At 39.0% G+C, this 14065-nt stretch overlaps 1 protein-coding gene across 1 annotated transcript in view; it reads right to left on the reverse strand.

The window, feature by feature from the left end:
- APPL1 (adaptor protein, phosphotyrosine interacting with PH domain and leucine zipper 1) overlaps positions 1-9894 on the reverse strand; it is a 32833-nt gene extending 22939 nt beyond the window's left edge. Inside the window, exons 1-4 of the mRNA XM_068983189.1 lie at positions 9811-9894; positions 2234-2332; positions 964-1023; positions 369-440 (exon numbers count right to left, since the gene is read on the reverse strand). Of these exons, the coding sequence (XP_068839290.1) occupies positions 369-440; positions 964-1023; positions 2234-2332; positions 9811-9864 (285 nt within the window). The 5' untranslated portion in view covers positions 9865-9894. The remainder of the gene's footprint in view (positions 1-368; positions 441-963; positions 1024-2233; positions 2333-9810) is intronic.
- Between the last annotated feature and the right edge of the window lie 4171 nt (positions 9895-14065).

A 14065-nucleotide genomic window follows, 5' to 3' on the forward strand; every position in this document is an offset into this window, starting at 1 on the left:
CTAAATATAGGACTAAAACACGACCCAATTAAAAAACAGGCAGGGAATCCCCTGGCAGTCCTGTGATTGATTAACAGCTTAACTCTTCTCTCCCTGCCTACATCAAACAACACAATAAAAGGCTGAATGTTACATGAGAGTAAAGAGAGCACAATTATACACTTATTCCTTGAAAACAATTTGTTTTAAGTGTTATTTTTATAAGACAGTCACCAAGATTTGGAAACAAGGTCCTTCTTTAAATAGTAATCTTTTATAATTGAGATTTACTCATAAAAATCATAATGAAAGTTCCCAATAAACGCTAAACAACTTGACTAACTTAATTATAAGATTTCTTATCCAAGCAAAATAAAGTAAGCATTTACCTCATCTATAACTTTTGAAAACTGCTGCAAAGTAGAACTCATAACTTCATCATCACCCCCCAGTGGAAAACGCTGAAAAGTGAGAAACAGAGATGAAGTAAAGGTCCAATGCTCTATGTCTTTTGTGGGGGGCATTATAATTTTCATTTTTAAATAACTTCAGAAAACTTCACAAATTTTGAATAAGCTCTAAAAACATCATTTTTATAAAATAGTGTAATTTATAGAATTTTAGTACACATCAATTAAAATGTCTGCTAAGTAACCAATCAACATGATATATAGGAATGCACACCACACAAGGAATTCAGATATTTAAAATTAGCTCCAGTTCCTCTGCTAGCCAGCTGTATAACCTTGAGCAAGCCTCAGTTTCTTCATTTGAAAAAAGAGGTAAATCAGATAGCCTCTGTCTCTAACATAAAGTCATTAAAATTAGACATTAGTGCATAATGGAATTTCAATAGCGTATCAAAATTACCTTCTATATGTTCTAAAATGCTTAGAATTACTGAAAAGAAATTCTGTTTATCTATATAGATACTGTATCATGACACATTTTAAATCATATTTTTAAAACTTTCATATACGGTACCTGTTTCTCATATTCTTTTAAAAGTTTTGAAGTCAGGTGTGTTGCTGCACTTAATTCATTCTGGAAAAGATGAACATTCAAATTAACACAATAGTACAGATAAAGAAAAAACTTTTCATTGAAGATACCTACGCCACTTTTATTCATCACTTAAATACTGTACGACATGTTCTCTTAAATCACTGGAAAGGGAACTACAACTAAAGCACTTTACAGGGAGACTCAAACCATGAAATAGACACCATCAAGAAATTTAGCAGAGTTTCAGACGTGTGCTTTTTCTTTTCGGCTAATAAAAACTAATAGTTAAAGCTAGAAGTAAGCTGTATATAACGTTATTTAGCAAAATCTTAAGACAGTCTTCAGTGTTGACGGATTATCCCTGTTCTCTAAATGCTGATAATAGACTATGAAGCATTTAATAACATACAACCAAAATGTGGTCGACCTAGTCATATAGTACAGCAACACAGCCATATGAAGGCAATACTTTGGTTTGAAGACTTTTTTCAGTGATGAGTATAATGACAAATGTAGTTTTTCTTTTACACATTAATCTACGTAGTCAGAAATTAAATTCTTGAGAGACCTATCACTAAGCAAAATAAATAACTATCACAGTAACTTTAAAGTACCTAATGAACATTTGAGTTCAGAAAGAAGAGAAATTAAGGAGAAACAAAGAAACTGGTGCTCTTAATTAATCCCAAAAAGAGTTTATCATAGGACCCAGGTTGCTGTTAAAGTTTATAATTACAGTGCATAAACACAGGCTTTTGTCTAGTCAACTAAAAAATCTAGTTGCCTTCTTTTAAAATGTATCTTCTGATACCTGGGAGCTATATCTAATCTTTATTACCTTCTAACTAGATAGAGGCTAGCTACTTTCAAGTCCTCTGCTCAAAAAGGGGAAGTATCCCATAAGATTAAAAACATGATTAGAGAAAATACTGGTCACAATATGGGGTTTTCAGTCAAATCTTAGGCAAAGATCACTATCAATGAGTTTCACTAAGAAAGTCCTTACTCTGTTTGGGGAAGAGGAGCATATGATCATCACTTTTGTGGTGCTACAAACTATACACCAGTAACGGAAATGTGAGCTCTGTAATACAAAATACTTAATCTTCACTCTTCTCTTCAACAAATGTTTATTACTCTGCAATGCAGACAGGGCTAAACACCAGTAAATAAGAGACATACTATTTCTGTCCCCATAGGCTTAAGGACTCATTTTATGAAAGCACTGAGTCAGCCTTTAGTTCTTTACCTGTGCATCATAAATCCGATGCATAGCCTGATACAACTGGTTCATATAGTTGGAAATAGCTGTGGCATCTTCTTCAAATACACCCAGTAAAGACCTTGTCTGTATAAAATAAAAGCAGTAAGTTTATGTTAACCATTATATAAGTCAAGTGGAAATCTTTTTTTTTTTCCCCTAAAGGAAGGAAAAATCATAGGATACTGGAACTCTTAAAAGTTCTGAGTTTTAATCTATTTTCTCTTTTTTGATAGAAATGCTAAGATGTCAGAGTTCTTTTTCTCAATTTCACGTCATTAAAACAGAGAGATTTTCCAACTATGTCACACAAACCTCAGAAGGAGCAACAAAGGTATATTTTTATGAATTAGAGAGTCTGCAATTAAACTAAGACTAAATCTACAGACTCAGATAGAACTAAATTAACATTACTGCATGTATAAATATTTTAAATATCTCTTCTCAGGATAATTTAGAATGATTATTTCTCTTTTTCCAGTCTCTTCTAGTTGTATTGATATCAAACCCCTCCCCACTGCAATCCAAAATCACACCTCAGTGCCACTTCCCATCCCCAACATGGCCTGTAAAATGCTAACAAGATTTTTTCTGAGTGCAGACTTTGGGGTTACTTTTTCTTCTTTATACATTTCTATATTGTTAGGCTTTCTTTTTTTTTTTTTCACAATGAGCATGGGCATGTAAAGATTACCTGCACTTTCAGAGTAAAAACTTGTCAGTCAGTAAATGTTCAGACTGTTAGAGATAAGGAAACAGCATATTAAGGCAAACTATGATCACCTTTTTATATCCCATAGGCAGGCGAAGAATTGAATTTCAACCGTTATGGAGATAATTACATCTTAAAATCTAAAAAGCAACTTTGTACTTCTATTGTCAGTCAGTTCAGTCACTCAGTCCTGTTCAACTCTTTGCAACCCCATGGACTGCAGCACGCCAGGCTTTCCTGTCCATCACCAACTTCCGGAACTTGCCCAAACCAAACTCATGTCCATGCAGTTGGTGATACCATCCAACCATCTGATCCTCTGTCGTCCCCTTCTCCTCCTGTCTTCAATCCTTCCCAGCATCAGGGTCTACTTTTATTGTACAATTAGTTAATTTACACCTGAGCCTTAGAAATTGGTTCTTAAAAAATCAACTTCTTCCTTAGCTTCCTATTTTCAAAAGAAGCAGTTAAATCACTATGATTAAAAAAAAAAGCAGCACAAAATCATGCCAGTATATGAACCCAGTTTATCTCAGTCCTGCACTTCCCAATGCCCCAGAGATTTAAAAATGAAAAAAATTTATACACTCTGAAAAGAAACCAAAGTATGCCTCAGAGATTTAAATCTGACAGAATTTTTTTTTTTTAAAGCTCTAGTGCCCTACTCTCCTTCCCCAAGCGTTATTTTAATATGTAAAAAAGAAAACGTCATGAAATCTTGTTTAGGTAGTTCTATTCCTAAGAAAAATCTGCCACTTAGGTTTTTCTTTTTATCTTCAAAAATGATCATTCTAATTCAAGGAATAAAACATTATGCAAAAACATGTAGTAAACTTACAAAGATGTTCTTAGCCTCAAACAGGGTTGAAACAGCTTCCCTGTGTTTTTAAGTTCATAATATCAAGTTCAAAATTGTATAATGACTGTTTAAAGTTAGCAGCTTACACAAATGCAATCAATATGGTACCATTTCATAGAATCTATGATGACATCCACTGTGAGCTGCACCAGTTTTATGGTGGCTCAGACAGTAAAGAATCTGCCTGCAATGCAGGAGACCCAGGTTCAATCCCTAGGTCAGGAAGATCCCCTGAAGTAGGAAATGGCAACCTACTCCAGTATTATTGCCTGGAGAACTCAATGGACAGAGGAGCCTGATGGGCCACAGTCCATGGGATGGATATGACTGGGCAACTGAGTATGCGTGTATAACAAACAAAATAATGCTGGCAATTAAGCTATGAATTGAAATTTTCTTATGTTTTGAAGCTTTTACTTTATACTCATGGGAACAGAACTTTGGCAGAATTTTATATATAGTGCTCATATAAACACAAAAAAAGAAAACACAAATTGCCTAAATTAATACAACTCTAAAATTTCACCTCTTTTTTTTTTTTGGCTACACCATGCTGCATGGTTTTTCCCCCGACCAGGAACTGAACCTGCGCTCCCTGCATTGAAAGTACAGAGTCTTAACCACTGGACCACCAGGGAAGTCCCTATAATTTCAACTCTTGTATTTTTTTGGCATAAGAGTCATCACTAGCCATGTTTTCACATCCAGTATTATTCTGTGCCGCAAGCAGGTGACAAATATTTCTTAGAAGTGCTCCACTTTTATCTCCAGCATTTTTCTTCCAAACTATTGATATCCAGTCAGCAAGTTTTGATGGCAACACTTGCTTCATTTTACCAGCTGTCAAAGAAATATTTTCAGACAAAAAACAGGACTGATAATCCTTCAAGTGGTTGTTAAATTGATTTGTTGGCTGCACATTGAAAAGCTGCACTTGGTGCAGCCACGTCACTAGGAGAAATAACCAAGTGTGTACATTTGCAGGCAATTTACAAGGAAAACAACATCAAGTATAAGAGGCATCTCAATATAAGAGATATCAAAATGTGAATCAAAAAAAATGCGCCTCATAATCTATGAGTATTTCACATTATGCCAAAGAGAAAAGCCTCCATTTGGGACTGGAGTTCCCAGTTTTAGCTTGGATGAATCACTGATATTTATCTTACACATAAAATCAATTATTTTTTAAAGATTATATCTGTTCTTACTAAACAGAAAGTTTCTGACTTAAAAACAATATGTAAACGTGGATAAGATATCTAGTATAGGCTTCAGATTTCCTACTTCAACAAATGCTATCTTTTGCAGAATGGTACAGTTTGAAGAAGATAAACTTTAAAATGTTTTTGTTCAATTATCTGGATTTGGACTTGCAAATATACCTCTATTTTAATACTTAGTTATTGTAAAGTAAAACTAAAAAGAGGGGCTTCCCAGGTGGCACTAGTGGTAAAGAACCCGCCTGTCAATGTAGGAGACGTAAAAGACCAAAGTTTAATCCCTGGGTCGGGAAGAACCCTAGGTGGCATGGCAGCCGACACTAGAATTCTTGCCTGGAGAATCCATGCACAGAGAAGCCTGGCAGGCTACAGTCCATAGGGTCGCAAAGAGTCGGAGATGACTGAAGCAACTTAGCACACACGACAAAACTAAAAATAGTAACTGTAATTCAGGGTAGTCCTTCACAACTTCCAAGTTCTGTTTTATATAGCAGTTGGCAGGCCACGTTTGATTAGGATTAAATAATCTAATAAATACATCTATATCAGGAGCTTTAAAAATTTTCCTCCTTTCTGTTATCAACTTCTTAGACTCTATGCTAGATAAATCCTGTAAAATGACACTGTACAGGAGACAGGGATCAAGACCATCCCCAAGAAAAAGAAATGCAAAAAAGCAAAATGGCTGTCTGACGAGGCCTTACAAATAGCTGTGAAAAGAAGAGAAGTGAAAAGCAAAGGAGAAAGGAAAGATATACCCATTTGAATGCAGAGTTCCAAAGAATAGCAAGGAGAGAAAAGAAAACCTTCCTCAGTGATCAATGCAAAGAAATAGAGGAAAACAATAGAATGGGAAAGACTAAAGAGCTCTTCACCAAAATTAGAGATACCAAGAAAACATTTCATGCAAAGATGGGCTCAATGAAGGACAGAAATGGGATGGACCTAACAAAAGCAGAAGATACAAAAAAAGATCTTCTCGACCCAGATAATCACGATGGTGTGACCACTCACTGAGAGCCAGATATCCTGGAATGTGAAGTCAAGTGGGCCTTAGAAAGCATCACTATGAACAAAGCTGGTGGAGGTGATGGCATTCCAGTTGAGCTATTTCAACCCCTGAAAGATGATGCTGTCAAAGTGCTGCACTCAATACGTCAGCTAATTTGGAAAATGCAGCAGTGGCCGCAGGACTGGAAAAGGTCAGTTTTCATTCCAATCCCAAAGAAAGGCAATGCCAAAGAATGCTCAAACTACTGCACAATTGCACTCATCTCACACGCTAGTAAAGTAATGCTCAAAATTCTCAAACCAAGGCTTTAACAATACGTGAACCATGAACTTCCAGATGTTCAAGCTGGTTTTAGAAAAGGCAGAGGAGGCCAGATATCAAATTGCCAACATCCACTGGATCTTCAAAAAAGCAAGAGAGTTCCAGAAAAACATCTATTTCTGCTTTATTGACTATACCAAAGCTTCTGACTGTGTGGATCACAATAAACTGTGGAAAATTCTGAAAGAGATGGGAATGCCAGACCACCTGACCTGCCTCTTGAGAAACCTGCATACAGGTCAGGAAGCAAGTTAGAACTGGACATGGAACAACAGACTGGTTCCAAATTGGGAAAGGAGTACGTCAAAGCTGTATATTGTCACCCTGCTTATTTAACTTATATGCAGAGTACATCAAGGGAAACACTGGGCTAGATGAAGCACAAGCTGGAATCAAGATTGCTGGGAGAAATATCAATAACCTCAGATATGCAGATGACACCACCCTTATGGCAGAAAGTGAAGAAGAACTAAAGAGCCTCTTTTTTTTTTTTCTAAAGAGCCTCTTGATGAAAGTGAAAGAGGGGAGTGAAAAAGTTGGCTTAAAGCTCAACATTCAGAAAACTAAGATCATGGCATCTGGTCCCATCACTTCATGGCAAATAGATGGGGAAACAGTGGAAAACTTTATTTTGGGGGGCTCCAAAATCACTGCAGATGGTGACTGCAGCCATGAAATTAAAAGACGCTTGGAAGGAAAGTTATGACCAATCTAGACAGCATATTCAAAAGCAGAGACGTTACTTTGCCAACAAGGCTATGGTTTTTCCAGCGTCATGTATAGATGTGAGAGTTGGACTATAAAGAAAACTGAGCGCCAAAGAACTGATGGTTTTGAACTGTGGTGTTGGAGAAGACTCTTGAGAGTCCCTTGGACTGCAAGGAAATCCAACCAGTCCATCCTAAAGGAGGTCAGTCCTGGGTGTTCATTGGAAGGATCGATGTTGAAGCTGAAACTCCAATACTTTGGTCACCTGATGTGAAGAGCTGACTCACTTGAAAAGATCCTGATGCTGGGAAAGATTGAAAGCGGGAGGAGAAGGGGATGACAGAAGATGAGATGGTTGGATGGCATCACTGACTCAATAGACATGAATATGAGTAAACTCTGGGAGTTGGCAATGGGCAGGGAGGCCTGGCATGCTGTAGCCCATGGGGTCGTAAAGAGTTGGACATGACTGAGTGACTGACCTGAACTGATGCTAGATAAACAGTCTAGAGAAGAACAAAAATTTATATCCCAAAGCATTCATCTGAGCTCTATATATAAACTACAAAAGTACAACAGGACAACCATATTAAGCCAGTCAAGGAAACACACGACCTTTGAGTTGTTTATTCAGTATGTGATAATGTGTGAAGATACTTAAGTTATCATGTGTAGTTAAAGCCAAATAAAAATCATTATACACAATATAATCTCAATCACATTAAAAGGTGTAAGAGAAAGGAAAAAAACCTACAAAAAAGAAAGCAAAGCATTAACAGAGTTTACTCCTGAGTGCTGGACAGGTAACTGTGCTGTCTGTACCTTTAAATTATCTGAAGCAAACAACTATTATTTTTATAATCAAGTACAAAGATTAAAATTTCACTATCTCTAACAGCTGAAATTTAGAGAGTTAAGTGACTTGCCATAAAGTAGAAGGTACCAACTGGCAGTAAAGACTATATCCTAAATCCCAGATCCAGGGCTTTCATTCTTGCCACAAGTTTTCCCCTAGAATCGCTTCGCAGTGTTTTCCCTTTCTAAATCCCAGTTGTCCCAATTAACTTTCCCAAATAAATATTAACTAGTTCAGATTTATTACTTCTAGAAATTGAAAGACTATCAATGTGGCTCTTTCATTAAAAATTAATACTAATATGGCACATGCTTGTAAAAAACAGAAAAAAAATACAAAAAACTAATGCTCAAGTTGTAAACTTACTGTGTGAAAAAATCAAGAAATTAGATAAGTTAACAGATTATACCCTCCTCATAAGTCATGGCTAAGGGCACTGTGAAACCCATTCTGAGCAGTCTTTATGAGCAGCTATAAAAGCCAGGCCAGGGAAGAGAAGAAAGGTAAGGCAGCCTGTTGAGTCTTTTAAAAAAGTAAAATGACAAAGTGTACCTGACCAATGCATCCCACAAAATTTATGCTAAACATCTGAAACAAATGTAGCTTATAACTTTATACTACAGAAGTCATTAAATATTTGAACTGGCTATTATTCTGGCAGTCAAAATAAGCCAAGTTAGTCTCTCTTTGTGTCAGTATAGGCTGATAAGAGTACATTACCAGCAGGGATCGGGCCTGTGAAGATAACTTTCAGCGTAAAAAAAAGCCCAATCAATTCTACAATCAGAGCCCAACTCCAACCTGGCAGTCAAAACTAGCACCATATCCATGGCAGACAAGTCACACAGGAAAGTGGGATCTAGCCTCTCCCTCCTGTTCTTCTGGAGTCATTTAAACCATTAAGACACAGGAAATATGTGCAACTGTAGTTCTAAATGAACATTTCAGAAAACTGTCTTCATTCTAAGTGGTAGCCCAAGAGCAACTTCGTCTCGAATCCCTTATTGTGTAAGAAGACAGGCCCAGGGATGAAGTTTCTCAGCCCAAGTTTCAGCCCCTACTAGCATGTTTTTTTTAACATAGCTGATTTCATTCTTCAGCACTGAAAACATAAGTCCCTGTTACGTCTTCCTATCTTAAGGAAGAGACTATCTTAAGCTAGAGCAACCACACCAGCATCATCCCCAATGCACAAAACACGGGGCTTTTATTTTGATGAGTTTACTAGAGCCTAGTCTGCAACCCGGGCGCAGCAGTCGTGGAGCCGCAAAGGCGCCGTCCACCTCTCGGCATGCACGGCCCGAGTGACAGCGGCTGCACTCAGGGTCACGACGCTCGGCCGGGAGGCTCCGGGATCCGTGACGGGCTTCGCCGAGGGCTTTCCGCGCGGGCTAATCAACAGACTTTCAGTATTTTCCCCTCAAAATTGTCCATTTCCTTCCCTAGCTTGATCAGAAATCATTAAGTCTACAGGGTCTTTTCTCCTCCTGCATTTCCTCCGAAGGGGTTTTCGAAAAGAAAATTCCAGGATCTGGATTTATCACCTCACATCACGGCAATTAAAAAGCATCTTTTGTCAAATACCAGGGAGCCCCGGGCGCGTAGCGACCGCCGGGCCCATCAGCCACGGCGGCGGCGGTTTGGTCGCCGCCCGCCGACTCCCAGACCCCGAGCGCGGCTCTCGGCCCAGCGACGCAGGCCCACGCGGGCCTCGGGAGGGCGGCCCGGCCTCGGCAGCTCCGGGCGCCGCCCGCGACCGGCAGGGATACTGGGGGGCGGCGCCCACCTGGGCCAGGGCGGGCACCTGCGGCCGCGGCGGGGCCAGGCCTGGAATCGGCCAGCCCCGCTCCTTCCCTCGCCTCCCGCCGCCTAACCTGTGGGCTGTCCTCCAGCGTCTCCTCGATGGGCAGCTTGTCGATCCCCGGCATCGTGGCAAACGGAGGGCGGCGGCAAGAGACGAGGCGGCCGCCCACAGCTCCCCGCACCCGCCCGCCTGCAGCAGCTGACCCCGACCCGCCCTCTCTCGCTGGCTCCACCGCCCTCGCCGGGCGCCGAGCGGCCGCGCGATGGCGCGGGAAATCCCGCCCCGCCAGCCTGCCTGCTCCGCCTCCCTGCCCGCTCATTGGCTCACGACGACGCCCGTCAGCGCAGCGGGGCTGGCCCGGAGGTTCCTTCGCTTCTCTCCGCTCCGCTGAGATGTAGGGACTTGGAGGAGGCGAAGGCGGGTGAGGCGGCCTTCTTTGCGCACCTCGACACCTACCCTTCGCGAGCGATTGGCTATAAATCGTAGGGGACCGTCTTACCTCAGCAAAGCGTGCGTCTCCTGGAACCAGAGCTTCGAGTGAGGACCGTTCTGGGGAAATTGGGGCGGTTTTACTTCTCCCTTAACGTTTTTCGTCAGAGACCACGAAAGAGGCCTCTCTGCCGGCGCCTTTAGTTTCCAAAGATTATAACCTTCTCAACTGCCCGCAGTGTCCAGTCTCCCCTCTCCAGCAAAATGGTGCTGGCTAACTCAGATATCTGTGAGATTAGCTGTGTTGTTAACTTGGCTTTCTGGTAAATTCGTGGATAGTAGACTCGAAAAGAATTTTTTCTGAGCACTTGGGTATCAATATATGCATTGAAAAACCCGACTTTGCTGCCAATTCATCACTTCTTAGCTGTCCTTGAGAGACTGACATGCCACAATTCAGACTTCCATATTTCTTATTAATCATAAGTGAAAATATCTTTTTAAAGTCAGGGTAAACACATGTAAGAATTAAAGATTTTAAAATAAAAAAAAATAAAGTCAGGGTACACTGATTTATTATGTTAGTAACTGATTTTAGCATTTCTGTTAAAGTTTTGGAAGAATATTTAAATAGCTTCTTCAGCATCTAACTTTTTTTTAATAAGAGAGATAAGGTGAGCTGTACTTCTAGAACTTGATCTGGATTAGAACTCCTGTCTCTTTTGTCCATCTTTGTGTCCAGATTCTTCATGGAAGAATCTTTATACAGAGAAAATGGCAGAATTACTAGTGTCTTGTAAATACCTAGCCATTAATCCCACTAGTCCATCCCATTTTCATTCAAGAAATATAAGAAATGCCGAATAAAGACTATTGCCCAGTTCCACAGATAAATTGGAATGAATCCAGGTACGGTGGAACAAATCCAAATACAGTAACTGGAATGGAAGTTACTTTAAAATACGAGATTTTCCCAGAATCTCTTAAAGGAAAAATCAAATTTAAAAAGTTTTCCCAAGTAGACTTGCAATGTAGTTTCATGGGGATTATTCATAGCTTTCAATAACTTTGAGTAAGGACTCTCCCCTTAAATTGTTTATCAGCGAGTCACTCTGTATATGAAATCTTTAGTTTCTGAAAGGTAGTTTGGAATCAGTTCCTACAGCGTTACTGGTTGCCAGCTGCTTGAAGGTACCTGGCATTGGCATGGTACAGATCTCAGCAGCACAACTCTGGCCTTGGACATTTCTTGTCTACTCTGTCAGCACAGTGGCATGCATCCTGACTCTGAATTAAGAAGACTTTCACAGTAAGTGACATTCTTGGTTGAACTGTGATTAGATTGTAAGTGAAGGAAAAGAAAGTGACAATTGATAAGAATCAGGAGTAAGTGACAAATGAAAAAAAGTGTAAGAAAGAAGAGTAATTTTACAGTGTAACTGAAGTTTGGCGTTTTGGCCAAACTAAATAATTCCAATGAAAAATTATCTTAGGTATCTGAATTACCTGGGTGGGGTATTATCAAGTTAAATGGTTTCCTTTTTTGTATGTTCCATGCTTCTAAACTGTATTTTTGTAAAGGGTTCTCAAGAGGCTATTATATTATCAGAGAGGAGCAAGGAATTCTTCCTGGGTTCAACTGATTAAAAAACAAACAAAAACAAGTTGACTATTCAGTTGTGTGGAGAGGCAGTTAAGTCAAATTATAAAACTAGAAAGACTCTTAAAAGGCTTTCTACTTGGATTCTGTAGCTTTAAGCTATTGTTCAGTCTGCTCATCCAGAAAAATAATTGTATTTCCTATTTTAAAACACACCTGAAGTTGCAAGATTGCAGTTTCCTTTGATAGCTAGTATAAGTTTAATTAGCCTAAGTTCTGTACAGTTGATCAAACTCGATTTCTTTTATAGAGGAAATGAGGCTTGTTCAGAGTATGCCTCAGGGGTTCCTAGAGACTCACGTGTGGGTAGTAAAAAAAAAACTTTGGCCAGCTAGTTAATTTTATGGAAGGTGAGGCAGGATTAAATGACATCCACCAAAGAATTCACTGAGACGTTTCACACATATAATTTACAATAAAAAGATGTACAGTTTGGTAAGTAGATTTGTTAATTATTAGTCTCTTAAAATTATATTTGATCTTCTTATAATTAGGTTTTTACATGATACTTCTTGAAGTTCTGGTCTGTGGTATTATAGGAAAGAATCCAATAACCAAAATGACACTAGTGTTTTATTTTTTAAAATGATCCCCCTAGGTTAGTGGTTACCAAACTTATGCACACATAAAAGTCATCTGGGGGAGGTTGTTAGAATACAGATTATCCTATCTTCAGCCCAGCAGAAGAGTCTGATGCCATTGGTCAGAGGTAGGGCTGGGAATCTTGCAGGTGAGTCCAAAGCAGCTCATCCTCAAACCGCATGTTGAAAATCTCTCTCCAGAATGGAAGATAACCATTTCCCTTACCCAAATCACCGTGTATTTTAGACTATTAAAGAATCAAGTAAACATTTAGGAAAGAGTCTTTAGTTCCAGCTGAGGGTGGTGAGAGGGACACCATTTCCAGAATCATCTAGAGAGCTTGGGAATCCTACTTCTTAAAAATATCCCCTGAAAGACTCCATCAATCTCAAATTCTGGTGTAATTGATACTCCTTTCAAGAGCATAATGTATACTGCAAATACTTCTAGATGTTACCTAATAAATCACTCCTTAATGAGACTCCCTTTAACAGATAATTCAGGTTTTTTTCTTACGTCTGAGTTGAACAAAATTCAAGAGTATATTAATTGATAATTGGGGATCCTGAGTCTCTTCCATCTACTCTAAAACATTTGAACCAGTGGTAGAGGTGGGAAAAGCTTTGGGCAGTGGGAGTAAAATAAAATGTTCTGAGGAATGTGTTGCAAAAAGAGGTGGTTGAGCAACCAGAACTATCAGATTCTTCATTGTGCCAGTGCAAGCCACCCTCTGGCCTTTGATCTTAATATTAATACTATTGTTGTTTTTGCTGTTTGCCACAGCATCCTTAGATTATATATATATGGCCAAAGCATAAATCCTTAGAAAGGCCAATTCCAGAGCTTCTACTTCTTGACTCTGAAAAGAATGAAACTTTATTTCTAGGATAATTGTATATGGCTGTTTCTTTTACGGTCGCCTTGATTCATTTTTGGAAGATGAGGACATTGTAAACTAATTTTTTTGACCAATCTGAGAACCTTGAAACCAAGCAGCATTATTTCTGTTTCTTTGGGAAGATGAATAAAAACATGAGCATGAGCTCATGGACATGGACTGAGGAGTCAGCCTAGTTGACTTGGAATCTTAGCTTCAGTCTTTACTAGTTTTATGACACTTTAGGCAAGGTACTTAATTTCTCTGTGTCTCCATTTTGTCATCTAAAAAGTGGGGCTTAATGTAGAGAACCTACATGGTAGAGTCCGGAAGATGTTTAATGAGCTTTCAGAATAGTGCTGGGCACAATAAGTTTCCAGTAAAAATAAGCTAAGTATTCTTTTCATTTTAAATGTTTTAATGCTTTTAAAGCAGCTTTTATTTTCTTCATTTCCCCCTCTAAACTAAAGAAACCATTATTTTCTAAATCAGAAGACCCTCCTCATTGTTGTAGAGATTATGGATAGTATTTTAAATAATATTACCGTTATCCTTGCTAGTGTTTTATCACTGATTTAGAGACTTTTGCCGCCAAAAAAAAAAAATTAATCAATAAATATATATTGTGTTATTCTGGAGAAACGGTGTAGGTACAAAACCAGCAAAGGCTGTTACTCTGTTTTTTGATCTTTGTTTTTTGGCAGTGGGGAGAGGGGAGATTCCCAAAGGTTAAAAGACACAGACCTACATGACATTACTACTCCCCAGAAGTTCTCG

Source organism: Capricornis sumatraensis, chromosome 10, assembly GCF_032405125.1.
Source record: "Capricornis sumatraensis isolate serow.1 chromosome 10, serow.2, whole genome shotgun sequence".
NCBI classification, from domain to species: Eukaryota; Metazoa; Chordata; class Mammalia; order Artiodactyla; family Bovidae; genus Capricornis; species Capricornis sumatraensis.